Here is a 25,062-nt window from a genome sequence, read left to right on the forward strand (position 1 = left end):
TCTGGACTCCCTGTGAGTGGTGGGTGGTGAGCACCTCCCGGCACCCACCGAGCGCTAAGAGTGAGCGTTACTGGGGGTCACTCTTCCTGTCTTGTGAGACCTCATCTAGAGCACTGTGTCCAGTTCTGGAATCCTCAACATGTGAAGGACGTGGAGCTGTTGGAATGGGTCCAGAGGACGCTCCAAGGATGATCAGAGGGCTGGAGCACCTCCTGCAGGAGGACAGGCTGAGAGAGCTGGGGTTGTTCAGCCTGGAGAAGAGAACGCTCCGAGGAGACCTCATAGTGACCTTCCAGTACCTGAAGAGGCTACAAGAAAGCTGGGGAGGGACTGTTGACAAAGGTTTGTGGTGATGGGATGAAATGGAATGGGTATAAACTGGAGAGGAGCAGATTTATACTAGACATGAGGAAGAATTTCAGAACACGGGGGGATCATGGAACGGGGTGGCACACACGGTGCAGGTCTGTGTTCTAACACACACAGGAGAGGCAGCTCTCCCGTGGGGGCTTTGAGCTGGCGGCTTCCAAAGGGGGTCAAAATCCATGACGTACCCGTGTGATGTCCCTGCACGTCATCCTTGGGACTCAGCCGGGACGCTGGGGATTTGTTGCCTCCAGCCACGTCTGTAAACAAAGAGAAGAAAGCAGCTCCCATGAAATATTCCAATCTACTTCTTCCAATTGGAATGGTGGTGAATGCAGTTCAAAAGCGGGATTGCTCCATATCTCTCGTCTCTCCCTTCCACTCGGGACCATCGTGCTGTCCCTGCGTGCCTGCACCGTGCTGATCCAGCACCAACCAGGCATGGAGCTTCCTGGAGAAATGACTCCCTGGAGCTCCCGGCAGCTCTAAGCTCAGCCCCCTCCAGCTCTGCAGGCGGCACGGGGAGCAGCGCAGGGAGGGAGAGGCCAGCAAAGATCTTCCCAGGGCAGAGCAGCCGGGGCACAGCCCCGACCCAACCCTCTTCTACACATCAGAGCTCTGGGCAGGGAAATAGGAAGGAAAATCTCCTATGAGCCCCCAGGGCCACTCACTCCAGTGACGAGCTGCGGGGTCACCCTGAGGCTCCTGGACAAGATGCGGCTGAGAAGCCAGGTGGCCTTTGCTTAGGGGCACAGCTGGAACCCAGCCCGTTGCCATGAGATTTTGGGACCCACTTCTTTCCAGGGACCCGCAGTGGAGCTGCCGCGGCTCCCCCAGCCCAGCCTGGCCCTGCCGCTCCCCCAGCCCTGCCCCATCCTGACCCCAGCCCCGCTGCCACCCCGAGGAGCGCTGGGCACAGCCACACGCTTCCCCAGGCTGGGTGCCGGCACTTCCCACTCACCTGATCCCCGTGCTCGCCACGGAGCAGCCTGAACGCCCTGGGCTTCCAGAACTATCAAAGCAAGGCATATAACAAGGCTGATGGGGACCACAGTCCCCTGTGCGTGCACCATGCTGCTGCTGCTGCTGCTGCTGCTGCCGCTGCTGCCAGCACTGCTGAGCAGAGCCCGTGGCACAGCACAGCACCTCCCGGCGTGGGCAGCGGCGTCTGTGACCTCATAGTCCAGACCCCAGCCACCCCCGCCCCTCGCCAGGCGCCGGTCCCCGGCACCTCCTGAGCTCAGGGACTACTCCTTTTCCTCCATATCTGGTGAGAGATGTGTTGCTCTTCATCTTTAATTTTTGTTATTATAGAAAAGAATTGTGCTGCACGCCCAGTCTGGACGTCCTGCAATGTTTGGATACATCAAAAGAACCAGGCTTTTGTGTATTCCTCATGGTAATCTCAAGGGAGAACGTCACAGGGCCACCACAGCGTAGCTGTAACTGGTGAAGAGGCTTCTGTAACAGATTATTCTTCATCAAAGATAATCTGAATTTATTAATACCAAAGAAATTCGCTAGAACTTCCACTTTCATCTGTGGTTTGGTTGCCCATAGAGCTGAGAAGAAATCCCTGCTTGGTGTGTTCTCCAGGTCAGAATTTAACTTATTCACACAATCACGAAACCACAGAATCACTTGGTTAGAAAACACCCCCATTGCTCATTGACCTCATTGCTCTCTCCAACTCCCTGAGAGGAGGTTGTGGAGAGGAGGGAGCTGGGCTCTTCTCCCAGGGGACAGGGGACAGGACAAGAGGGAATGGCCTCAAGCTCCACCAGGGGAGGTTTAGGCTGGACATCAGGAAAAACTCTTCACAGAAAAGGGTCATTGGGCACTGGCAGAGGCTGCCCAGGGAGGGGGTTGAGTCACCTTCCCTGGAGGGGTTTAAGGGACGGGAACGTGGTGCTGAGGGACATGGGTTAGTGATTGATGGGAATGGTTGGACTCGATGATCCGGTGGGTCTCTTCCAACCTGGTTATTCTATGATTCTATGATTCAGGGACTTTGCAATGAACCACCAGAGGGACAGAGCAGGACAGCTGCCTTGTGGATATGGTGGTGTAAATGTGGATCTGCACCTCTGGGAGCCCGGGGTTGTGCTTCCAAACAGGGTCTCTGTGCCCCAGAAGATTGGGTGTTGGGGCAGAGACTGCCTGCTAGGGTCAGCGCTCAGCTAGCCCCAGGGAGTTCACCAGGGTGCAGTGGGGAGAAGCTGTGGGGTGAAGGAACAGCTTCCAGCAAGGCAGGGTCCTTCTGCTAGTGAGAGGGTGCTGCGTGGGTCAGGGCTGCTCACAGCTCTGGATCACCCCTAGAATATTTCCAACGCAACATATAAAGGAGATCAAGATAGGGTTTACTATAATAGTAAGGCATTTTCCTGAATCCATGCTTTCTGTTTCCTTTTCCAAGGCAGTAGGGAGGGAGAGAGCAAAGCATAGGTAGAAATGGAGCATTGAATTTTTACCAGTCATTAAGACTCCTGAACGGCAACTGTGAGTAGTCGCTAGGTCCGTCAGGAGCCTCATAAAGTGCCTTCATGAATTTCTGCACCCGTGGGCATCACCTCTGCTGGACCTATCAGGTTGTTGTGACCTTCGGAACCTCCAAACAGGGACATGCACCCAGGCAGCGCCCTGCAAACAGGCAGGTTTGTGTAGGTGAGAGCGCAGAGGCTGGGATGGGGTCCAGGAGCAGGGAAAAGACGCGGGACAGGGAAATACTTCAGGGAGGAAAATTCCCAAGCAGCAGGAATGGGATCAGGGATTGAGAGGAAACTTAAAACAGAGATGCTGTGGGAGGGAGAATTCAGACAGCTTTATGTGATCCTCTCCAGCACAGCCCCTTCCCCTGAGCAAGCGCCCTGCCTCCTCTCCCAAGGACAGAGACAAGTTAGGGGAGACTCCTCTGTACAAAATCAAAGCCATTTCTCATTCCCCTCCCCTGGTGCACACACCCTGTGCCTTTTCTTGCAGCCCTTCCTCCAGCTCCATGCCTGGAGCCCTGCTCTGAGCCGGCTAAATGTGCTGGGAGGAGCAGAGCCTCTGCCCGCTGCCTGTGAGGAGTCAGCTCTGCTCTGCAGCAGGGGCTCATGGGGACGGTGGGGACAGGGGACACTGCCAGGTTTCAGCTTTGTCCTGTGGAACTGCTCCTGGTCTTGTTCCCAGCTGTCCTGGACTTTTGCGGGATGTGCTTCCCACGTTATCTTTCTATTCTTCTTGTTTGGTTCGGAGTTATCTCTCCTCACCATCATGTCCTACGACCGCTACGTTGCCATCTGCAACCCCCTGCACTACGGGACCCTCCTGGGCAGCAGAGCTTGTGTCCACATGGCAGCAGCTGCCTGGGGCGCTGGGTTTCTCACGGCTCTGCTGCAGGGATCCTATGAATGGCCAATACATTTTCCCTGCCCCTCTGCCAGGGCAACCATGTGGACCAGTTCTTCTGTGAAGTTCCCCAGATCCTCAAGCTCTCCTGCTCAGATTTCTGCCTAAGGGAGGTTGGGCTTCTTTTGGCCAGTATCTCACTAGGACTGGGCTGTTTTGTTTTCATTGTGGTGTCCTATATGCAGATATTCAGAGCTGTGCTGAGGATCCCCTCTGAGAAAGGAAGGAACAAAGCGTTTTCCACATGCCTCCCTCACCTGGCCGTGGTCTCCCTGTTTTTCAGTACAAGTGTTTTGTCCTACTTGAAGCCTCCCTCCATCTCCTCCCCATCTCTGGACCTGTTGGTGGCAGTTCTATACTCAGTGGTGCCTCCAGCATTGAACCCCCTAACCTACAGCTTGAGGAACCAGCAGCTCAAGGATGCAGTGTGGAAACTGATATCTGGATGGTTCTGTCAGGCAATGAAATTCTCATCACCTTCTGCATAGCAGTTATAATGCAACCCATGGGAGGCCCAGACTGGCTTCTGTATTTCTTGTTGGTGTTGCTGGTTTTTCAATTGCAAGAAACTTGTCATCCTGCTTTTAATTCACTGTCTTTCTCTCTTTTCTTGCTGATAGGCTGTGGAAATGAGGAGCTGTGCTCTTTGTGCGTTTCAAGAAAATAAAGGGATATTCAATGCAAAAATAAAGGGATTTCCAGATATGTTTCTTCCAAGGACGTTTTGGAGCTGCAGCGAGAGTTCCTGTGGGCATGGGGGGAGGGGAGAAGAGTCCCGGCACAGCAGCACTGCCAGGCACCAGTGCTTGGTCTCCCAGAGCTGTTCTCTCTCCACTCCCACGCTCTCCTCCTCAGCCCTTGCCTTGCTGTCAGGCCTGAGGGCTCTGAGCTTGGTCACAGCCGTGCTGCGTGGCAGTGCTGTGCCCGCAGGCAGGGACAGGCAGTGGGCACTGGTGGGACACAACAGCCTTTCCATGAAGAGAGGGGATCTCCTAGGGCAGCGCCTGAAGGCTTAGGCCTTTTTCCCAAGGATTCTCTTAGGACCATTTCCAAGGAATTGCCCCCAGAGGGAAGCCCCAGTGTGCAGATAAACAGTGTGGCCGTGCAGGGTTGGGACGGGCTACTACAACCAGGCTTCCCGTGAGAGACCTGAAGGAGCAGCCGGGCAGGGTCTGGTCTGTGCCCATGTGCGTTGGACACCCTGCGGAATCTGCCTCAGGGCAATCGTCCTGGAGTCGCCCCTCACAACCATCATTGCCAGCACTGGTCTCTCACCCCAGCTTGCGGGAGGTGAGATGAACCCAAGTGAGACCAGACTTGAGACCAAGTGGTCCTTGGGTTCCAGGAGGGCCTTTAGGAATGATAGGTCCAGTGAAGTTGCCTGGGTGAATTAGGGGTGCACGAGTCCAGCTCAGACGTGGACTCCTGACAGAACCCTGGGATTTCTGTGTGTGGCTCCAGGAACAAACCCCACTGGCCCAGGGAGGTCCATCTCAGCTGCCTTGGACAGGCCCAGGGCAAAGGTTCCTGTCTGCTGCGTCACGTCGGTCCATGATCCTGGATTGTGCTCTCAAAGGTGCCAGAGCCATTAGAGCAGTTCTGGGGTCCTTGGAAAAGGCAGATGCCAAATCCATTTTCAGGAAAAGCAGGAAAGAGAATCAGGAGATTATAGGCAGGTCAGGCTACCCCCGACCCCAGGAAGGGGGTGGCACACGTCCTGCAGCCATTTCCAGGCCCTCAAATAACAAGAAAGGAGTTTCTGAACCAAAATGAGAAGGGAAAGAAGGGCATGTTGTGTCCATGGAATTCTGCAAGGCCTTAGACGTGGTGTCCTGTGGTGTCCTTCAGCCAGAGTTGGGCTGTCTGGGCTGAAGAAGTGACCCTGGCTGGGAAGTTGGCTGAAGGACCAAGTCCAAATGTCATCACTGGTACAAAGTCCTCCATGCAGCCAGTGACTTGAGGCATCCCCAGTGACCAGCGCTTGGGCCAGCACTGTCAAAAGTCTTTATTACCATCCTGTAGGATGTGATGGAGCACAGGTGACAGGGAATGATCCCGTATCTCCAAAAGGGAGGATGTGTTCCATTGAGTGACTTCAAGCATTTTGTCTTGGATCTTTAGACGTGGGACTGGAAAGACACTCGGCTCTCTTCTGTCCTTGACATGTCTCTGCTCCAAGCAAAGCCTTTGCACACATGGTGTCTTGGATGCTTTGTCCCAGCTTTCCTCATGGCAGGGATGAGGTTGCCTGGTGCACCAGCTGCAGGGCTTCAACCTCAGTGGGCAGCAATGGCCTCAGCCAGGGGACCAGGCAGGAGGAGCTGGAGCTGTTCCTGTGGGAGACAGAGCTGGGACATGGTCACAGACGTCAAGACAGACAATCTTCAATGGCAGCATCCTCCAAGAGCAGCAAGGGTCCAGACAAACTCAGTATCAACTTGAAAAGCCATTCATGGGCCCCATGATGAGTGTTTGCTGCTTCTGGAACAGTTGAAAAGAAAGAAAGAAAGACACTGTGGCCACTGCTGGGTTTTGGAAGAGCAGGTGTAGACAAATCTGAGATTCCCTGTGTCTTCTTCACCTCTGCCTTCCCCATCAAGGTCTCCCAGCCTCTGTGACTCAAGGCAGGACTCTGGAGATCACCAGTGGTGGGTGGGGATCAACTCAGGGATCACCTGAGCAAACGGGATCCTTCCCAGTCTGTGGGGCAGGTTGGGCAGCATCCCAGGGAGCTGAGTGAGCAGGACAATGTCCCAGTGAGGCCTCTCTCCATCATCTTCCAAAGGTCATGGAGACTAAGGAATCTCCCTGACCACTGACACCACTCCCACTTGGCATGTTCTTTTCTGAAATGGCCAACGGAGGAGGAGGGGAACTAAAGGCTGTGCCCCAGGCCTTGGCCCTCAAATCCCATTTCTGGATGTCTGAAAGAGAAGGAGACTGGACTTTCCTTGCTGAGACTGTCTCTCACCATCTTTCTATGACTCAGTTCTACTATGACTCAGCTCTTCAATGACCCAGTCCTTGTATGACCTGGCTCATCTGTGACTCCTCTATGACCTCACTCTTAAATAAGCTACCTTTTCTATGACCCGATTCTTGTATGATCTGATGCTTATATGGCCCTTTCAGTGCTCTTAGGATCTGAGTCTTATATGTCCTGACTTCTGTGAGCCTTATATGACCCAAATCTTCTACAAAACTTGTATGAGCAGAGTCTTTAAAAAACTCTTCTATGACTCGATTCTTCTGTGACCCAACTCTTCTATGACCCGATGTTTCTATAAACCTTCTGTGACTGAAATTTTCTATGACCTGACTCTTCTATCCCTCCACTGTTCTGTGACTCCTGTATGACCAGGATGCTCTATGATCTGTCTTCTATGACCCAACACTTCTCTGAACCTTCTATCCCTTTCTATGACCTGACGACTCCAGGACTCTTCTATAAGCCAACTCTTCTGTGACCCGACTTCTCTAAGACCCAACCCTTACATCAACTGGACTTCTATGATTTGACTCCTCTATGACTCCTGTATGGCCCAACTAAGCCCTCACGCTTCTATGACTCAACACTTCCACAACCCGAATATTCTATCACCCTTCTATTACCCAACACTTCTATGACCTAGATATTCTCTGCCTCTTCTATGACTTGACATTCTATGACCCAAGGCTTCTATGACTCTTCTATGACCTGATTCTTCTATGCAATGAATCACCCGTGCCCCATGACTTCTACAACCAGACACATCATCGAGCAGATTCTATGACATAACTCTTCTGGGACCCGACCCTGCTATGAACCAACCCTACTATTAACTGACCCTCCTATGACCTGACTCCTCTGTGACTCCTCTATGGCCTGATGCTTGTATGAGACATCTCTTCTATAACTCAACAGTTCTTTAATCTGAATAGTCCATGACCCATGAGCCTTCCGTTATCCAAGACTTCTGTGCACCTTCCAAATCAAATATTTCGAGGACCTGACTCTTCTATTAACCCCTGGAGTGACAACCAGGAGCCAGAGAGACACTGTGACTCCTGAAGTGCCTCTGGGTGTGAAAGGGAAAGCCCTTGTCAGTGAAGATCCCTGGGTGCATTAGGGGTGCACGAGGCCAGCTCAGACGTGGACTCCTGACAGAACCCTGGGATTTCTGTGTGTGGCTCCAGGAACAAACCCCACTGGCCCAGGGAGATCCATCTCAGCTGCCTTGGACAGGCCCAGGGCAAATGATCCTGTCTGCTGCGTCACCTTGGTCCATGATCCTGGATTGTGCCTTCAAGGACACCAGAGCAATTGGAGATGTTCTGGGTTCCTTGGAAAAGGCAGATGTCACATCCATCTCCAGAAAAATTAGGAATGACAATGGGAAGAATTACAGGCAGGTCAGGACACTCCCGACGCCAGGAAGGGGATGGCACAAAACCTGCAACCCTTTCCAGGCCCTTGAAGGACAAGAAAGTTGTTTCTAAACCCAAATGGGCAGGGAAAGAATGGCATGTTTTGTACATGTAATCATGCAGGGCCTTAGACATGGTCTGCTGTGGTGTCCTCAGAGCCAGAGTGGGGCTGTCTGGGCTGAAGAAGCGACCCTGGCTGGCAAGTGGCCTGAACAATCAAGCCCAAATGTCATCACTGGTACAAAGTCCTCCATGCAGCCAGTGACTTGTGGCCTCCCCCAGTGACCAGTGCTTGAGTCAGCATTGTCAAATGTCTTTATTACCACCCTGTTTGATGTGAAGGAGCACACTCTTCTTTCCTTGTCCAGCTGCAGGGCTTCAGCCCCAATGGGCAGCAATGGCCTCAGCCAGGGGCACAGGCTGGAGCTGGAGCTGTTCCTGTGGGAGACGGAGCTGGGACATGGTCACAGACGTCAAGACAGATGATCTTCAAGGACAGCATCCTCCAGGATGAGCAAGGGTCCAGACAAACTCAGTATCAACTTGAAAAGCCATTCATGGGCCCCATGATGAGTGTTTGCTGCTTCTGGAACAGTTAAAAAAGAAAGAAAAAAAGACACAATGGCCACTGCTGGGTTTAGGAAGAGGAGGTGTAGAGAGACTTGAGATTCCCTGTGTCCTCTCTGTCCCTGTCTTCCCCATCAGGGTCTGCCAGTCCTCTGTGACTCAGGGCAGGACTCTGGAGATCAGCCAGTGGTGGGTGGGGATTCTATGATTCTATGATTCGAACTCTTCTGCAACCCGACCATTCCATGACCCAACCCTACTTTTAACTGACCCTCCTATGACCTGACTCCTCTATGACTCCTCTATGACCCAATGCTTGTATGAGACATCTCTTCTACGACCCAAAACTTCTTTAATTTGAATTTTGTACGACCCATGAGCCTTCTGTGACCCAAGACTTCCGTACACTTTCCAAATCAAACATTTCGAGGACCTGACTCTTCTATTAACTCCGTCTTTTAAGACTCCTCTATGACCTGACTCTTCCAAGACCCGAGCCTTATCTGAACCAAGCCGCCGATGACCCAACCCAACTCTTTGATCCTTCTAGGACTTTCTGTGACCTGACTTCTCTATGACTCTTCTGTGACCCAGCTCCTGTATGACTTCAATATTCTATGACCCAACCATTCTATGACCCGACATGGCTATGAACTGACACTTCTATGATCTCAGCCTCCTATAAATCTTCTGTGAGCCTTCAGTGAACAGATGCTTTGATGACTCTTCTAGGACCTGACCCTTCTCTGAACTGACCCCTCTGTCACCAAACCCTTCTAAAACCTGCATAAATCTCACACTTCTACAACTCCACTCTTGCATGACCCAAATATTCTATGACGCTTTCAAGACCTTTATCTTCTATGACCCCACATTTCTGTGAATCTTTTAGGAGTGAGCTCCTCTACTACTCCCCTATGACCTAACTGTTCTGTGACGTGACTCTTGTCACACCCAAGTTTTCTGTCGTTCTATTTTGAACCAACACTTTTATGACCCAACCTTTCTAGGACCCAAGTCTTCTACAACCGCATCAAGCTGTGTGAGAGCCTTGGCTCCTCCCATAACCCTCCAGCCCTCTTTTTGGGATTACATGGAATAACTGCCCCCAATTTGATTTTGCAATATGAGAATGTTCATGACACCAGTGTCATTGTAGCCAAAGCCAGATCTCCCTGCCCAGGGCCTGGGGTCAGGGCTTGGCCTTTCTGTTTCATCCAGCAAACCCAGGCTTTTCTCAGCATCACAGCTGCCTGCACTGAGCCTTTGCCTTCCTGCAATCATGGCCTCCAATTCTCAGCACTAACAAGTCCCTGGGGACACTTTCTTAGAAACAATCCTCACTGAGACCAATTAATACTTCAACTTCCTCTGAGTTGTGTTTTTACTGCTTGCGAGCTCTCCTCAATCTCCTCTCAGCAGCTGAGGTTCAGGATTCAGTAGCAAATTCACCCTGGGTCTCATTAAAACACAGAAAGCCTTAACAAGCTCTTTCTCTTCCTTTTGTTTCCTTCAGTTATTCAAGCCTCTGACATTTCCCTGGAGTCATTTCCCAGTGTGCTTAAAGAGGAAGATTTCAAAGGGCACCGAAAAAAAAACCCGTTATGTTTAAAGTTTATATTTCATTCATTTTCAGCTCAGAGAAAAGATGACAGAAGTTTCTATAGTGGGCATTGATGAAATGTCACCTCAGGGGGTCTGGGCAGCATGGAAAACTACCCCTTGAGGTCTGACCCTGCATGGACAGCCTTGCTCCTCACCTCCCCAGCCCCACCATTGCTGGCAGGGACCACATGGCACTTGTATCCCTTTTCCTTACATCCCTTTCCATTTCCATTCTGACAGCTTGGGGAAATGAGATCATTCCCTGTCACCTTCCTGGTGGCACAACCCCCCCTCCTCTCCCTCCCCAGTGATTCTCCTGCCTAAGTAATGCAGTAACATTGCAGGAAAGAAGTGTCTCTCCCAGCTGAGGGAGGGAACATCCCCCTGGAGACCCAGGGACACCTCAAGGGAGCCCAGAGGGGGCAGAGAAAGCATTGCCCTGGGCTCCTCCTCTGCTGCTGAGCTGGGCTGGGCTCCTGGCAGGGAGGGAGCTGGTGGCCAGGGGCAGCGCTACAAAGAGCCAGGTGTGTCCAGGAGCAGCTCCTCTGCCAAGCCCAGCAGGGCTGAGGGCACTGCCTGCAGGCAGCGAGGGGAGAGGAGGGAGCAGAGATGGGGGCAAGGCAGGGTGGGGTGGGAGGATGCTAAGAGCTCCCTGCTGGAGGAACCCTCACAGCCCTTCTCCAGGTGAGTCTCTGGTTGTAGGACAATGCAGGAGCCACTCCTGGAGGGATCTCCTGAAGGGAGCACATTCCACAGCTCATGGTATTTGTAAATATCTCACTTTCTCTAGAGCAGAGGAGGAGGACGTGCTGCAGATGAGGGACTCCGCACTGAACCATCAGAAAGACAGAAGACAAGAGCTGCCTTCTGCTGATGGCTGTGGGGTTGTAAAGGTGGATCTGCACCATTGGGTTCCTCAGGGCTGTCCTTCCAAACAGGGTCCCTGTGTCCCAGTGTGCTGGGACAGAGACTCTGCACCTTTCAGGGTCAGCACTGAGCCCATCAGAGGAACTCATCACAGTGGTGTGAGGACAGGCTGTGGGTGCAAGGAGAAGCTGTATGGCAGGCTCCTCCTTCTTCCAAGAGTGTGCTGCATGGGTCATGGCAGCTCACAGCTCTGGATCAGCCCTGGGATATGTCCAAAGTGAAGTCTCGAGGAGGAGATCAAGGCAGGGATTGCTCTAAAGGTAAGGAGCTTACCTGAGACTGTGTTCTCCATTTCCTTTTCCAGGGGAGTAAGGAGGTGGGAGAAAAGCAGAGTAGAAACAGAGCCCTCAGTTTTTAACAAGTCACTGAGATTCCTGAATTGCCGCTCTGAGTGGTCACTAGGTTGACCAAGACCCTCTTAAAATGCCTAGAGGTATTCTCTGCCTATGGACAACACAAGCATCACCTCTGCTGGACCCATCAGGACCGTTCTGACCTGTTCTTTTCCTCTCTCAAGCAGGACCAAGCAGGAGTGGATGAAGATTTAGATGTGGTTTGTATGTGCTGACAGAGAGAGCAGCTCCCCTCCCTCTGCACTGAGTCACAGACAATGCTCTCACCTCACAGGACTCCCCCTTGTTCTCCCTGAGCACAGCAGAGATGCTGAGGGGTTCTGATTTCCAGGAAAAAAGAAACCCAGCTGAGATGGGACAGGGCTGTAAAAAAACCTCCCCCCTCAAACACTTTGACAGTTTGGGTGTCTTAGCATTGGGGGTGCAGATGCTGCCAATCCTTTTTGCATTAGGGCAGTTTTACCCAGACAATTGGAACACCAGGGCTGTCCCCACCATCCCCATGACCCCCTGCAGCAGAGCAAGGCTGACTCCTCGCAACCAGTCAGCAGACGTCCTGCTCCTCCTGGCACGTTCAGCTGGAAGCAAGCAGGGCTCCAGGCATGGAGCTTAAGGAAGGGCTGTGAAAGGAAAAGCAGTGGCAAGTGTACAGTGTGAGCAATGGCTTTGGTTTGGCTCAGAGATGTCTCCCCTGTCACTGTAATTTCATTTCTTTCAGTGCTTCACATGCAGAGGCAGCAGATGTCCAACAGCAGCTCCATCACCCAGTTCCTCCTCCTGGCATTCGCAGACACACGGGAGCTGCAGCTCCTGCACTTCTGGCTCTTCCTGGGCATCTACCTGGCTGCCCTCCTGGGCAACGGCCTCATCATCATCACCATCGCCTGCGACCACCACCTCCACACCCCCATGTACTTCTTTCTCTTCAACCTCGCCCTCCTCGACGTGGGCTCCATCTCCACCACTGTTCCCAAATCCATGTCCAATTCCCTCTTGGACACCAGGGACATCTCTAAAGCAGGATGTGCAGCCCAGGTTTTCTTGGTATTCTTTTTTATTGCAACAGAGTTTTCTCTTCTCACCATCATGCTCTACGACCGCTACGTTGCCATCTGCAACCCCCTGCACTACGGGACCCTCCTGGGCAGCAGAGCTTGTGTCCACATGGCAGCAGCTGCCTGGGGCGCTGGGTTTATTTATGCTCTGCTGCACACGGCCAATACATTCTCCCTGCCCCTCTGCCAGGGCAATGCTGTGGAACAGTTCTTCTGTGAAGTTCCCCAGATCCTCAAGCTCTCCTGTTCGCACTCCTACCTCAGGGAAGATGGGTTTATTGTGTTTAGTGCCTGTTTATTTTTTAGCTGTTTTGTTTTCATTGTGGTGTCCTATGTGCAGATCTTCAGGGCTGTGTTGAGGATCCCCTCGGAGCAGGGACGGCACAAAGCCTTTTCCACGTGCCTCCCTCACCTGGCCGTCATCTCCGTGTTTATGAGCACTGGTGTGATTGCCTATCTGAAGCCCCCCTCTATCTCTTCTCTATCTCTGAACCTTGTGGTGTCATTTCTGTACTCAGTGGTGCCTCCAGCACTGAACCCCCTCATCTACAGCTTCAGGAATCAGCAGCTCAAGGATGCAGTTTGGAAACTGCTAACTGGATGTTCTTCATAAGCAATAAATTTCCCATCTTCTTCTGCATAGCAATTATAATGTATCATCTGTATTTATTGGCTGTCCTGGGGGTGCATGTTCAAGCCTTTGCCCTCCATGTAGAGCACCAGAAAGCGCTGTCATGGTTGAACTCCAGTAACAGGTCAGTTCCACACAGCCACTCACTCCTTCCCCCATGGAGAGATGGGGAGAGGATTGGAAGGGAAAGGTGAGAAAACATGGATTGAGACAAAAATATTTTAATTGATAAAGCACGCCTGTTCTTGCAAGCAAAGCACATCAAGGGATTCATTCACTATGTCCAGTTGGCAGGAAGGTGTTTGAACGTCCTCAATCGTTTCTTTTTAAGCCAACTTTAATTGCAGAGTCTGGCATCCTATGTTACACAAAGTCCCTTTGGTCAGTTTGGGTCAGCTGTTCCAGCAGTGTCCCCTTGTAGCTTCTTGTGCACCACGAGTCCGCTCCCTGGTGGAGCCGTGCGAGGAGCAGAAAAAAGCTTGATGCTCTGTGGGCCCTGTTCAGCAATAATGAATACCTCCCTGGGTCACCAACAGCACAAATCCAAACCTCAGCCCCATTCTGGCCTCTGTGAAGAATGTCAACTCAACCCAAATAAACCAGCGTAATAAGCCAAGTGACTCCTCATCCCCATCACCAACACGACCACCAGTGACACCACAAGCACCATCTGAGCCCAGGCTCCTTCTCCAGCCCTGTTTTTCTGTCAGCCACGAGGGAATCACAAGAAGCTCTAAGAGCCTGTCCCTTCTGTCCAGTCCTATCAGTTTCTTGGCCACTCATTACCTCACAGACCCCTGCACAAGCCAGGTCACTTGTCCCACCCAGACAGCTGCTCAGGCCAAAGTGACGGGAGCAGCAGATGCTCCAACCTGGTGTCCGTTCATACCCAAACAGCTTCTCAGCCAGGAGTTATCTAGAAACTGCCCACACAGACAAGGTTCCTGCTCCTGCCCCTCCACATTCTCAGCCACCTCTGACCTCACAAGGGCCATCAAAAGCTACTGCCCTGACACCAACTTGGGATGCAGAGACATCAAACGCACCCTCACAAGCAAAGGAGCTGCTCCTCTGCTCAGACCTTCTCAGCACTTCTGGCCTCAGAAGCACCTGCACAGCCTGGGGCGTCTTGTGCCCTTCCACCCACTGACACAGACATCAACAAAAGGCAGGGGCTGGTCCTGCCTAAGAAAATATTTAGGGCCAGGGCCCTGCTCCTGCCCTGCCCTCTGGTCAGTCACGGGTGACATCCCAAGCACCAGCACAAGCCAGCTGCCTCCTCCTGGCCTATCAGCTCCTCACCCATCAGTGACAACGTGAGCAGCTGCACAGACCAGGGCTCCCCCCATGCCTCATCACCTCCTCAGCCACCTGGGACGGCACAAAAAGCTGCAAAGCCACATGCATGACCCTGCCCTACGTGCTGCAGAGCCACCAGTGACTTCATAAGGACCAGCAGCACCAGCTGCCCGTTCATTCCCAGTCAGCTCCTGAGGCTCCAGGGGCAGCAGAAGCAGCTGCACAAGCCAGGGCCCTGCTCCTGCCCTGTCACCTATTAAACCACCAGCATCATCACAAGCACCTGCAGAAGCCAGAGGCATCTTCCTGCCCTAAAGTGGTTTTACAGGCCAAGCTCTTGGTGAGCCTGGTGTACCTTGTCATGGAGTCACAGAATGGTCTGATTTGGAAGGGACCTCAAAAGCCATTCAGTTCCAACCCACTTCCATGGGCAGGGACACCTCCCAGTGGATCAGGTCGCTCCAATCCCCATCCATCCTTGCTTTGAACACCTCCAGGGATGGGGCAGCCACCACTTCTCTGGGCACCCTGGGCCAGGGCTTCACCACCCTCACAGGAAAACATTTCTTCCTGAGATCTCATCTCAATCTCCCCTTTTTCAGACTAAAACCGTTCCCCCCTCATCTTCCCCCTGAGCTCCCTGATCAAGAACCCCTCCTCAGCATTTCTGGAGCCCCTTTCAGCTCTGGAAGGTCACTGTAAGGTGTCCTTGGAGTCTTCTCTTCTCCAGGCTTGAAAAGCCCAACCCTCTCAGCCTGTCTTCATATGGAAGGTTCCCCAGCCCCTGGATAATCCTTGTAGCCTGCTCTGGAACTATTCCAACAGCTCCATCGCCTTCTTATGTGGAGGATTCCAGAACCGGACACAGCAGTCCAGATGAGGTCTCACAAGAGAGGAATAGAGGGGCAGAATCCCCTCCCTTGATCTTTCTGGCCATGCTTCTTTTGACGCAGCCCAGGACACAGTTGGCCTTCTGGGCTGCAAGTGCACGTTGCTGGCTCACATTGAGGTTCCCATCGACCAGCACCCCGAGGCCTCTCCAGCCTGTCCAGGTCTCTCTGGAGGACATCCCACCCTACTGGTGTGGCAACTGCTCCACTCAGCTTGTGTCATCTGCAAACTTGCTGAGGGTGCACTCAATCTCACTGTCAATAGCATTAATGAAGATATTAAAAAGCACTGGTCCCAGTACAGACCTCTGCGGGCCACCACTCATCACGCATCTCCATCTGGACTTCCAGCCATTGAACACTAGTCTCTGAATACGACAATCCAACCTATGTCCCATCCACCAAACCATCCACTCATCAAATCCATCTCTCTCCAATTTGGAGAGAAAGATGTTGTGGGCGACCCTGTCAAAGGCTTTCCAGAAGTCCAGATAGATCACATCCATCAGATTTCCCATGTCCACTGCTGTGTTTACCCCATCACAGCAAGCCACAAGCTGGTCATACTGGACTTGCCCCTGGTGACACCAGAGCATTTGTCCCAATTATAGATTGCCTGTCACAGGCAATTGTCCCCTGGATACCCTGGGGAAGATGCTCCAGGGAAATCTTCTCAGATGAGTCCCACACACCAGCCATTTCTGTGTCTGGCTGCACCTCCCAAACCTGAGGAGGGGCTCCGGCTACATGGTCACCTGTGTCCTCCTCCATTGCTCAGTGATAACAACTCTACCATCATCATTAATAAAAAGGGGACCCTTTTCCTACTGACATTTATTGCACGCCACTCCCACAGCTCTTGCCATTGCTGGTCTCTCAGCCAAGACCTGTGTCACACAGTTCCAAACAGATCAGGGGTTCATGGTCTTGTCTCATCAAACACTGAGAAAAGCCATGGATAGGGATCCCCCTGCTGCCCTGGGTCCTTGCTCCATATTTCATCCCAACAGCTTTCTAAGAGCCCAGCTCTCCCAGCCTCTCTTTGTCCACGATGTGCTCCAAGCCCAACCATCCTTCTGGCCTCGGCAGGACTCTCTCCAGGCTGGGCAGGGTCTTCCTTGTGCTGGGAGCCCTGGACACGGCAGCCCTGATGTGTCCTGTGGGGGGTTAACCTTGGCCAGCAGCCGGACCCAACCCAGCTGCTCCCTCCCTGCCCGGAACCAACGGGACAGAGGGAGAGAATGGAACAGAAAACCTCAGAGGTAGAGAGGAAGGAGGGGAGGTCAGTGACCAATGACTGTCACTGGCAAAGACCTGTGAACACTCCAAAGTTCAATTTAATTTTTTGCCAGTCAAGAAAGGTTTGGATTGGGAGAGGCAATAACATAATTTTAAAGCCCATTACCCTCACAATTTACCCCAGGCTCCAATGACTCCGCAGCTCCCAATTCCTCTGCCCACCGCAACCCCAGGAGGAGCATGGAAACTGGAGAAGAGTGAATTAACAGTCAGTGACAAACAGCTCTGCTGCTCCTTCCCCCTCACCCTTCTCCCCTGCTCTAGCCTGGCTCCCCTCCATGGGATCCCATCATAGCAGCAGTCAAGGCTCTGTGTGGTTCATTTCTTTCTCTCTACCCGTGGGGCAGTGTCACCGCCCTAAGAGCACCCATGGGCCTTCATGGCCCTGACCAGCATCTCCTGGGCCTCCACCCACCCCTCTGTCCATGACCCAGGAGACACTGAAGACAGGACTGAGTTCCAGCTCCAGCTGGCTCTGAGCTGTGGGTGTGCGGGTCTCCAGACACAGACGCGGACACAGCCTGGCCGCTCCATGGGCCTCATTGAGTCAGACTTGCAGAGTCACTTCCCAGCTTGGTTCTTTCTGGGGTGTGCAATGGAATTACACCACGGGTCTCCAAGTTCCAGACCCCATCACCTGTCAGGTTTTGGGAAGGGAGAAAGGGAAAGCAGGTGAGGTTTAAGACTGCCAGAGACGGAAAGGGAGTGCAGAGCCATCAAATGTGAAATGATCTAAAGGCAATGCCTGTACAGAACGGGTCTCTTCTGTTCCTTTCTTGGACAACTTAAATCTTCCAAAGGAACATGGAAGTGCTGACATCCCTCTCCTCCCTCTCTTTAACCATTTAAGCTGACAGAACCCAAGTCATTGTGTTTGAATTCTTTTCCCAGCCTGAAGAACCCCCTGGTCTGGAGATTTGCCAGAAGAGTCTAAGAGGGATCCCGCTCCTCTGGACAAGAAGGTGAATGTTCCCACGTATCTCAGGGGGACTGGGTGACCGATACTTGTCTCCACACAGCTGCATAAATGTCTTCTCTCAGGATCCCACTCCTCTGGACAAAGAAGGTGGATGTTCCCAGGTGTCCCAGGAGCCAGGGTCAACCAATCGCTGTGTCCATGGAGCTGGTCAAATGCCAAAGTCCTTTCTTTTAATCCTGGCCTGGGTGCCTTGTTGATGTTTAAACTTCCTCTGTGGATGCTGACATGGACTGAGCAGCCTGCTCTGACCTCAGAGCTGGCCCTGCTTTCAGCTGGGCATTGGACTAGAAATCACCTGAGCACTCGTATTGCCTAAGTTTTTCTACTATGAGCATAAGATGTAGAGACCCACTTAGCAGGTTGCCCTGAGCCTCCCCCAGCAGGCCAAAGTGTGCCCCCACCCCTCATGCTGTGGCCCCTAACTCCATCCTGGCAGACAGACCTCCTCCAGGGCCTCTCCCATTGCTCCACTTTCCTTCTGAAATGTGAGACTCACTGGGTCCTGTGGCATTGTCCTGGTGCCAGAAGAGTGAGGGCAGCGATTGTCTCCTTTGCCCAGCGTCAAGAGTTGCTCCCTCTGCTCCTCCCAGGGAGGGGCTGGGGGTGGGCAAGAAGTTGTCGGGGGACACAGCCAGGAGAGCTGACCCCGGCTGACCAGAGGGAGATCCCTTAACACAGATGGCATGTTCAGCGATAAAACTATGGCAGGAGAAGGAATAAGTGGAGATTTTTATCATTAAAGGTGACAGGTGGTGGTAGACTGGTGGGGTGTCAGTCTTCTGAGGGAAGTGACAAGTGCTTTTGTTTTGGTTTATGTTGGGTTTTATCTTTTTTTTCTTTCACCTGCTAAGCTAGATTTAGGTCAATCCACAACTCAAAAAGCTCCATTTCCATGGAGCCGCCTGGGCAGGGACCTGAATGGCTGAGGAGTGTCCTGAGGAGATGGACCTGGGCACCAGGATACTTGCTTGTCCTCACTCACAAGAACTTCCACCAATCCCATGCCCTTTCAAAAGAGATTTTCCAAGGATTATTGATCTTCTTCTGGCCATTCCGCAGCCTGGAGAAGAGAAGGCTTCGAGGAGGCCTTATAGTGGCCTTCCAGTACCTGAATTTCCTCACGAGAAACCTGGGGAGGCTCTTTCTCCAGGGGCATGGAGTGAAAGGACAAGGGGTAACAGCTTTAAATTGGAGAGGGGAAGATTCAGATTAGACATTAGGAAGAAATCATTCACAAAGAAGGTGGAGAGGCAGTGGCCCAGGTTTCCCGGGGAAGCTGTGGACGCCCCCGCTTTGGACGTGTTCAAGGTCAGGCTGGTTGGGGCCTTGAGCAGCCTGGTCCAGTGGGAGGTGTCCCTGCCCGTGGCAAGGGGGGTGGAACTGGATGGGCTTTAAGGTCCCTTCCAACCCAAACCATTCTATGATTTTGAAAAGTATAGAAGTACAAGGGTTAAACTAAAATATATTTTTCTTAGGTGCACTTTGAAATCTTCCTCTTTAACCACACTGGAAAATGGCTCCAAGGAGCTGTGCGAGGCTTGAAGACCTGAAGAAATCTCCAGGCAAAGAGCTCGTTAAGACTTTCTGTACTTTAATGAGACCCAGGGTGGATTTGCTGATGAGTCCTTGAACCTCAACTTCTTAGAGAAGATGGAGTGAAGCTCTCAAGAAGTCAAAAGCAGAACTCAGAGTACCTTGAAGTATTAGTTAGTCTCAGTGAGTATTGTTAGTGACAAAGCCTCCCCAGGGACTCATTAGAGCTGAGAATTGGAGGCCATGACTGCAGGCAGGTAAAGATGCTGTGCAGGCAGCTGCGATGCTGAGAAAAGCCTGGGTTTGCTTGATCAACCAGAAAGACCAGTCCCTGACTCCCAGACCCTGGGCAGGCGGATCTGGCTTTGACTGCAATGACACTGGTGTCATGAACATTCTCATATTGCCAAATCAAAGTGGTGTTTCATGGCCAAATCAAAGCAGATATTTCATGTAATTCCAAATACAGACCTCTAGAGTTACGTGAGGTGCCAAGGCTCTCACAGAGCTCCATGGACTTGGAAAGGGTTGTGTCACAGGTTATAGAAGAGTTGGGTCATAGAGTAGTAATAGGGGAGTTCAGTCACAGAATATTTACAGAAGTGTTGGGGCATAGAAGTCTCATAGCAGAATTGGGTCTCAGATGATTCGCGTCACAGATGATTCAGGTCATAGAATAGTCAGGGTATGGAAGAGTCAGGTCATAGAAGTGTTAGATTTTTCATGTTTTATAAAGGCTTGATCATAGAAGGATCAAAATAGGGTTGGTTCAGAGAAGGGTTGGGTCATAGAAAAGTTAGAGAACAATTGGATCATGGAACAATCGGATCATGGAAGGTTCATAGAAGAGTCAGGTCACATGGTTGATCAGAGAGCTGGAGCACCTTGGACATGAGGACAGGCTTAGAGAGTTGTGGTTGCTAAACCTGGAGATGTGAAGGCTGCAGGGAGATCTTAAAGCAGCTTCCAGTGCTGAAAGGGGCTCCAGAAATGCTGAGGAGGGGTTCTTGATCAGGGAGCTCGGGGGGAAGATGAGGGGGGAATGGTTTTAGTCTGAAAAAGGGGAGATTGAGATGAGATCTCAGGAAGAAATGTTTTCCCTTGAGGGTGGTGAAGCCCTGGTGAAGGTTGCCCAGAGAAGTGGTGGCTGCCCCATCCCTGGAGGTGTTCAAAGCAAGGATGGATGGGGATTGGAGCGACCTGATCCACTGGGAGGTGTCCCTGCCCATGGAAGGGGGTTGGAACTGAATGGCTTTTGAGGTCCCTTCCAAATCAGACCATTCTGTGACTCCATAACAAGGTACACCAGGCTCACCAAGAGCTTGGCCTGTAAAAACCACTTTAGGGCAGGAAGATGCCTCTGGCTTCTGCAGGTGCTTGTGATGATGCTGGTGGTTTAATAGGTGACAGGGCAGGAGCAGGGCCCTGGCTTGTGCAGCTGCTTCTGCTGCCCCTGGAGCCTCAGGAGCTGACTGGGAATGAACGGGCAGCTGGTGCTGCAGGTCCTTATGAAGTCACTGGTGGCTCTGCAGCACGTCGGGCAGGGTCATGCATGTGGCTTTGCAGCTTTTTGTGCCGTCCCAGGTGGCTGAGTAGGTGATGAGGCATGGGGGGAGCCCTGGTCTGTGCAGCTGCTCACGTTGTCACTGATGGGTGAGGAGCTGATAGGCCAGGAGGAGGCAGCTGGCTTGTGCTGGTGCTTGGGATGTCACCCGTGACTGACCAGAGGGCAGGGCAGGAGCAGGGCCCTGGCCCTAAATATTTTCTTAGGCAGGACCAGCCCCTGCCTTTTGTTGATGTCTGTGTCAGTGGGTGGAAGGGCACAAGACGCCCCAGGCTGTGCAGGTGCTTCTGAGGCCAGAAGTGCTGAGAAGGTCTGAGCAGAGGAGCAGCCCCTTTGCTTGTGAGGGTGCGTTTGATGTCTCTGCATCCCACGTTGGTGTCAGGGCAGTAGCTTTTGATGGCCCTTGTGAGGTCAGAGGTGGCTGAGAATGTGGAGGGGCAGGAGCAGGAACCTTGTCTGTGTGGGCTGTTTCTAGATAACTCCTGGCTGAGAAGCTGTTTGGGTATGAACGGACACCAGGTTGGAGCATCTGCTGCTCACGTCACTTTGGCCTGAGCAGCTGTCTGGGTGGGACAAGTGACCTGGCTTGTGCAGGGGTCTGTGAGGTAATGAGTGGCCAAGAAACTGATAGGACTGGACAGCAGGGCCAGGCTCTTAGAGCTTCTTGTGATTCCCTTGTGGCTGACAGAAAAACAGGGTGTTTTCTCACCTTTCCCTTCCAAACCTCAATAAATACAGATGATACGCTGGACACGCAATAAGTTACATTATGATTGCTATGCAGAAGAAGATGGGAAATTTATTCCTTATGAAGAACATCCAGTCAGCAGTTTCCAAACTGCATCCTTGAGCTGCTGATTCCTGAAGCTGTAGATGAGGGGGTTCAGTGCTGGAGGCACCACTGAGTACAGAAATGACACCACAAGGTTCAGAGATAGAGAAGAGATAGAGGGGGGCTTCAGATAGGCAATCAGACCAGTGCTCATAAACAGGGAGATGACAGCCAGGTGAGGGAGGCAGGTGGAAAAGTCTTTGTGCCGTCCCTGCTCCGAGGGGATCCTCAACACAGCCCTGAAGATCTGCACATAGGACACCACAATGAAAACAAAACAGCTAAAAAATAAACAGGCACTAAACACAATAAACCCATCTTCCCTGAGGTAGGAGTGCGAACAGGAGAGCTTGAGGATCTGGGGAACTTCACAGAAGAACTGTTCCACAGCATTGCCCTGGCAGAGGGGCAGGGAGAATGTATTGGCCGTGTGCAGCAGAGCATAAAGAAACCCAGCGCCCCAGGCAGCTGCTGCCATGTGGACACAAGCTCTGCTGCCCAGGAGGGTCCCGTAGTGCAGGGGGTTGCAGATGGCAACGTAGCGGTCGTAGGACATGATGGTGAGAAGAGAAAACTCTGTTGCAATAAAAAAGAATACCAAGAAAACCTGGGCTGCACATCCTGCTTTAGAGATGTCCCTGGTGTCCCAGAGGGAATTGGACATGGATTTGGGGACAGTGGTGGAGATGGAGCCCACGTCGAGGAGGGCGAGGTTGAAGAGAAAGAAGTACATGGGGGTGTGGAGGTGGTGGTCGCAGGCGATGGTGATGATGATGAGGCTGTTGCCCAGGAGGGCAGCCAGGTAGATGCCCAGGAAGAGCCAGAAGTGCAGGAGCTGCAGCTCCCGTGTGTCTGCGAATGCCAGGAGGAGGAACTGGGTGATGGAGCTGCTGTTGGACATCTGCTGCCTCTGCATGTGAAACACTGAAAGAAATGAAATTACAGTGACAGGGGAGACATCTCTGAGCCACACCAAAGCCATTGCTCACACTGTACACTTGCCACTGCTTTTCCTTTCACAGCCCTTCCTTAAGCTCCATGCCTGGAGCCCTGCTTGCTTCCAGCTGAACGTGCCAGGAGGAGCAGGACGTCTGCTGACTGGTTGCGAGGAGTCAGCCTTGCTCTGCTGCAGGGGGTCATGGGGATGGTGGGGACAGCCCTGGTGTTCCAATTCTCTGGGTAAAACTGCTCCTAATGCAAAAAGGATTGGCAGCATCTGCACACCCAATGCAAAGACACCCAAACTGTCAAAGTGTTTGAGGGGGGAGGTTTTTTTACAGCCCTGTCCCATCTCAGCTGGGTTTCTTTTTTCCTGGAAATCAGAACCCCTCATCATCTCTGCTGTGCTCAGGGAGAACAAGGGGGAGTCCTGTGAGGTGAGAGCATTGTCTGTGGCTCAGTGCAGAGGGAGGGGAGCTGCTCTCTCCCTCGCTCTTGTTCCCAGCTGCCCTGGGCTTGCACCTTTCTGAGATCGAGGGGATCACACTCCCATGTTACCCAGTAAAGCCACCAGGACCTGCTGGAAGCAGAGGGATCCACCTCAGACCACTCAAGGTCTCACCCTTTCCGAAGGTCTCGGCACCCCACTTTCAGCCCAGGACACACACAGCTCATTTCACAAACCCTGCAGCATCTTCTCTCTCATAGGATCCCTGCACTTCTCCGTGGGGCTTTGAGGTAACACAAAGATGTGATTGGATGGGTTTGGATCCTGGACGGAAGCTCACAGTTTGGGAGGACACCTCAAGGAGAGCCAAATGTCTTCATTATGGTATTTGATGAAGTGACATTCAGGTCTTTCAGAGAGGCTGGTAGTGAGATCTACAGAACAACAGCAAGAATGAGAAAAGGCTAGAAACAGAGTGAGGGGCTGGCTGAGAGAGGCCAGAGCCGAGGCAGCTGGGCATGCAGACAGCGTTCCCCTTGCCCAGCTGTGCTCGCCCCCTCCCAGACACCAACCTTGCCAGGCAGTTGCTCTCAGCCCCTGGGCTCTGGAGAGGGCACTGGAGCTGTGGCTGCAGAGGAGCGGGCTCAGCCTTGGAGCCCAGAGCCCTGAGGGCAGAGGCTTTGCAGGGTGGGAGAGGAGGCAAGGGGCTTGCTCAGAGGAAGGGGCTGCGCTGGAGGGGGTCACAGAGAGCTCTGAATTATACCCTCCCACAACATCTCTGGTTTATTTTCTGATTCATTCCATGATTCTTGGATCTTCTGCCTTGATTTTCCTCCTTGGAGGTGTTTCCCTGTGCCAGGTCTTTACTCTGTCAGCACATACAAACCACATCTAAATCTTCATCCACTCCTGCTTGGTCCTGCTTGAGAGAGGAAAAGAACAGGTCAGAACGGTCCTGATGGGTCCAGCAGAGGTGATGCTGGTGTTGTCCATAGGCAGAGAATACCTCTAGGCATTTTAAGAGGGTCTTGGTCAACCTAGTGACCACTCAGAGCGGCAATTCAGGAATCTCAGTGACTTGTTAAAAACTGAGGGCTCTGTTTCTACTCTGCTTTTCTCCCACCTCCTTACTCCCCTGGAAAAGGAAATGGAGAACAGAGTCTCAGGTAAGCTCCTTACCTTTAGAGCAATCCCTGCCTTGATCTCCTCCTTGAGACTTCACTTTGGACATATCCCAGGGCTGATCCAGAGCTGTGAGCTGCCGTGACCCATGCAGCACACTCTTGGAAGAAGGAGGAGCCTGCCATACAGCTTCTCCTTGCACCCACAGCTTGTCCTCACACCACTGTGATGAGTTCCTCTGATGGGCTCAGTGCTGACCCTGAAAGGTGCAGAGTCTCTGTCCCAGCACACTGGGACACAGGGACCCTGTTTGGAAGGACAGCCCTGAGGAACCCAACGGTGCAGATCCACCTTTACACCCCCACAGCCATCAGCAGGAGGCAGCTCTTGTGTTCTGTCTTTCTGATGGTTCAGTGTGGAGTCCCTCATCTGCAGCACGTCCTCCTCCTCTGCTCTAGAGAAAGTGAGATATTTACAAATACCATGAGCTGTGGAATGTGCTCCCTTCAGGAGATCCCTCCAGGAGTGGCTCCTGCATTGTCCTACAACCAGAGACTCACCTGGAGAAGGGCTGTGAGGGTTCCTCCAGCAGGGAGCTCTTAGCATCCTCCCACCCCACCCTGCCTTGCCCCCATCTCTGCTCCCTCCTCTCCCCTCGCTGCCTGCAGGCAGTGCCCTCAGCCCTGCTGGGCTTGGCAGAGGAGCTGCTCCTGGACACACCTGGCTCTTTGTGGCGCTGCCCCTGGCCACCAGCTCCCTCCCTGCCAGGAGCCCAGCCCAGCTCAGCAGCAGAGGAGCAGCCCAGGGCAGCGCTTTCTCTGCCCCCTCTGGGCTCCCTTGAGGTGTCCCTGGGGCT

At 52.6% G+C, this 25,062-nt stretch overlaps 1 protein-coding gene and 2 pseudogenes across 1 annotated transcript in view; 2 read left to right on the forward strand and 1 right to left on the reverse strand.

Moving 5' to 3' along the window:
- Positions 1–4,244, forward strand: part of LOC138734068 (olfactory receptor 14A16-like) — a 46,455-nt gene extending 42,211 nt beyond the window's left edge. The window contains exon 2 of the mRNA XM_069881629.1: positions 3,983–4,244. Within this exon, the coding sequence (XP_069737730.1) occupies positions 3,983–4,244 (262 nt within the window). The remainder of the gene's footprint in view (positions 1–3,982) is intronic.
- Positions 4,245–12,356: 8,112 nt separating this feature from the next.
- On the forward strand, positions 12,357–13,313 carry LOC138734069 (olfactory receptor 14C36-like; annotated as a pseudogene).
- An 8,328-nt stretch (positions 13,314–21,641) lies between these two features.
- Positions 21,642–25,062, reverse strand: LOC138734070 (olfactory receptor 14A16-like; annotated as a pseudogene).

Source organism: Phaenicophaeus curvirostris, unplaced genomic scaffold, assembly GCF_032191515.1.
Source record: "Phaenicophaeus curvirostris isolate KB17595 unplaced genomic scaffold, BPBGC_Pcur_1.0 scaffold_55, whole genome shotgun sequence".
Classification (NCBI taxonomy): domain Eukaryota; kingdom Metazoa; phylum Chordata; class Aves; order Cuculiformes; family Cuculidae; genus Phaenicophaeus; species Phaenicophaeus curvirostris.